Source organism: Eriocheir sinensis, chromosome 41 (assembly GCF_024679095.1).
Source record: "Eriocheir sinensis breed Jianghai 21 chromosome 41, ASM2467909v1, whole genome shotgun sequence".
NCBI lineage: Eukaryota > Metazoa > Arthropoda > Malacostraca > Decapoda > Varunidae > Eriocheir > Eriocheir sinensis.
In genome coordinates this window covers 422,543-425,042 of record NC_066549.1, presented here as the reverse complement: position 1 = coordinate 425,042, position 2,500 = coordinate 422,543, and the positions used below count along the sequence as shown (strand labels likewise).

The 2,500-nt window shown below is 46.0% G+C and overlaps 1 protein-coding gene and 1 long non-coding RNA gene across 5 annotated transcripts in view; one reads left to right on the top strand and one right to left on the bottom strand.

Annotated features, from left to right (window-relative positions):
* Positions 1-2,500, top strand: part of LOC127009470 (Kv channel-interacting protein 4-like) — a 201,211-nt gene that overhangs the window by 147,534 nt on the left and 51,177 nt on the right. For all 4 annotated transcript variants that reach the window (XM_050882565.1, XM_050882564.1, XM_050882567.1 and 1 more), the window contains one exon: positions 966-1,090. In XM_050882565.1, the coding sequence (XP_050738522.1) occupies positions 966-1,090 (125 nt within the window). The remainder of the gene's footprint in view (positions 1-965; positions 1,091-2,500) is intronic.
* LOC127009471 (uncharacterized) overlaps positions 1-2,500 on the bottom strand; it is an 82,538-nt gene that overhangs the window by 58,489 nt on the left and 21,549 nt on the right. The gene's annotated exons all lie outside the window — the stretch shown is intronic.

Here is a 2,500-nt window from a genome sequence, read left to right as displayed (position 1 = left end):
CCTCCTTCCTCCCTCACCTCTTTCCTTCCTTCCTCACTTTCTACCCTCCCAGCCTTCCCTCCTCCCTTCTTTCCTTCCCTCCCTCCCTCTCTCCCTCTCTCCTTCCTTCCTTCCCTCCCTCCCATCAAGTCACCTGTCAATCCGAAGGTAATATTACACCTTCAAGGGTCATTAGTCAAAGCGTGAGAGAGAGAGAGAGAGAGAGAGAGAGAGAGAGAGAGAGAGAGAGAGAGAGAGAGAGAGAGAGAGAGAGAGAGAGAGAGAGAGAATAAATGATATGAGTAAAGCATGTCGGAAAGGAGAGGAAGGTAAGAAGGATAGGAGGGGGGAGGGAAAAGTGGAGGGAAGAGGAAAGTAAGACAGAAGAAAGGAAGGAAGGAAAGAAGGAGGAAAGGAAAGAAGGAAAGAAGGAAGGAAGGAAGGGAGGGAGGGAGATAAGGAAGCAAGGAATTAAAGAGGAAAGGAAGGAAGAAAGGTAGGAAGGAAGGAAAGAAAGAAGAAAGGAAGGAAGGGGGAAAGGAAGGAAAGAAAGAAGGAACGGAAAGGAAGGAGAGAAGAGGAAAGAGAAGAAGAATATATAAATGACCACTCTCTCTCCTCCTCCTCCTCCTCCTCCTCCTCCTCCTCCTTCTTCTCCTCCTCTTCCTCCTTATTCTTAATGAAATCTTCCTCCTCCTTCATTTCTTTTTTTCTTATTTCATTCTAACAAAAATTTGAAGCGTGTGTGTGTGTGTGTGTGTGTGTGTGTGTGTGTGTGTGTGTGTGTGTGTGTGTGTGTGTGTGTGTGTGTGTAGGAGTGATGGACTGAGTTAAGAATTGAGAGAGAGAGAGAGAGAGAGTATTTACTACGCAAGGAATTTAATTTAATATGTTCGATAATAAATTATAATATAGTCTCTCTCTCTCTCCTTCCTTCCTCTCTCCTCCTCTCTCTCTCTAACTCTCCCTCTCTCCCTCTTCAACAGATCATGACCCGGACGACATCGAGCTCAACGTGGTTCGCTACAAGCCGGACGGGATCGAAGCTCTCGCCCGGACAACCAAGTTCAGCAAAAAGGAACTTCAGCTCATGTACCGAGGCTTCAAGGCGGTGAGTGAAGGAGTGAATGAGTTTGTAAGGGAGAACGGAAGAAGGAGAGAAGGAGGAAGGGAGGGAGAGAGGGAGGAAGGGAGTGGATGAGGAGTGAGTGAATGAGTGGGTATATTCGGAGAGTCATCTATCAGTTTATTGGTCAAGAGAAATGGGTATGGAATGGAAACATGGAAACATGGACTAGCAGGCAGCAGAAAGCCTGTTGGCTCATTACTAGGCTGCCTGCGTTCAGTGATTTAATCAATCCGTTTGCCATAGGACTGGCTTGCAGGGAAGGATTAAAGCACTTGTGTACCTACTCTTGGGAACGTTCAGTTCACTCCCGTTGCAGCAAAGTGGCGATCAATGCGTTTCTTGAAGGAGTTGATGGTCTCTGCGCTAACCACTTATGCAGGAAGGCTGTTCCAGTGGCGAACAACTCTATTCGAGAAATAACTCTTGCCGATGTCGGTATTGCATCGCTTTGCTTGAATTGTTTTTCCGTTGTGGTTAGGATGAAGGAGGAGTAGGAGGAGGAGGAGGAGGTAGTGTTTCTTTATAGCAAGGGAAGCAAATTAAGGCAACAAATTAAAACACTGCTCCTATAAAGAGGTAAAGAAGCTTGGCCAGAAGAGAGGTCAATTTCAGGAGAGGTCTCTCGATACTCTCCTCGTGAAAGAGTTCAGGTCGCAGGACGGAGGATATACAGACAAAGGAAGGCCACTCCAGGGTTAACTAGTGTAAGGGATGAAAGGAAGAAGATGCTGGTTAACTCTTGCATAAGGGACTTGGGCAGTATAGGGATGAGCTAGAGGGAAGGAAGGAAGAAAGGAAGGAAAAAAGGAAGGAAGAGAGGAAGGAAGGCAGGAAGGAAGGAAAGAAAGAAGGAAGGAAGAAGGAACGGAAAGGAAGGAGAGAGGAGGAAAGAGTAGAGGGGGAGAGACATGCAGTTAGCAAGTTCAGAAGTGTCGGTAGAAGATAGAAAGAGAGGCAACAAGGCGGCGGAATTTAAGAGGTAGAAGACTGCTATTAAGAGGAGGGGAGAGGATGAAACGAAGAGCCTTAGACTCCTCTCTGTTCAAAGTGGCGGTGTTCGTCATGAGAGATAGAACAGAGAAAGAATAAATGATAAGAAAGATTAGAAAGACGGATGATGATGATGATGATGAGGAGGAGGAGGAGGAGGAGGAGGGCAGGTCATTTCTCTATCAACACTAATAAAAAAACGATAGACACACATCTCGAGGAAAAATATCAATAAATTATTTCGAGTATATTTTTGTAGTTTTTTTTCCAACACACACACACACACACACACACACACACACACACACACACACACACACACACACACACACACACACACACACGGGAGAGGGAGAGAAGGGTGTGACCGCTCATGGAGATAAATGTGTGTGTGTGTGTGTG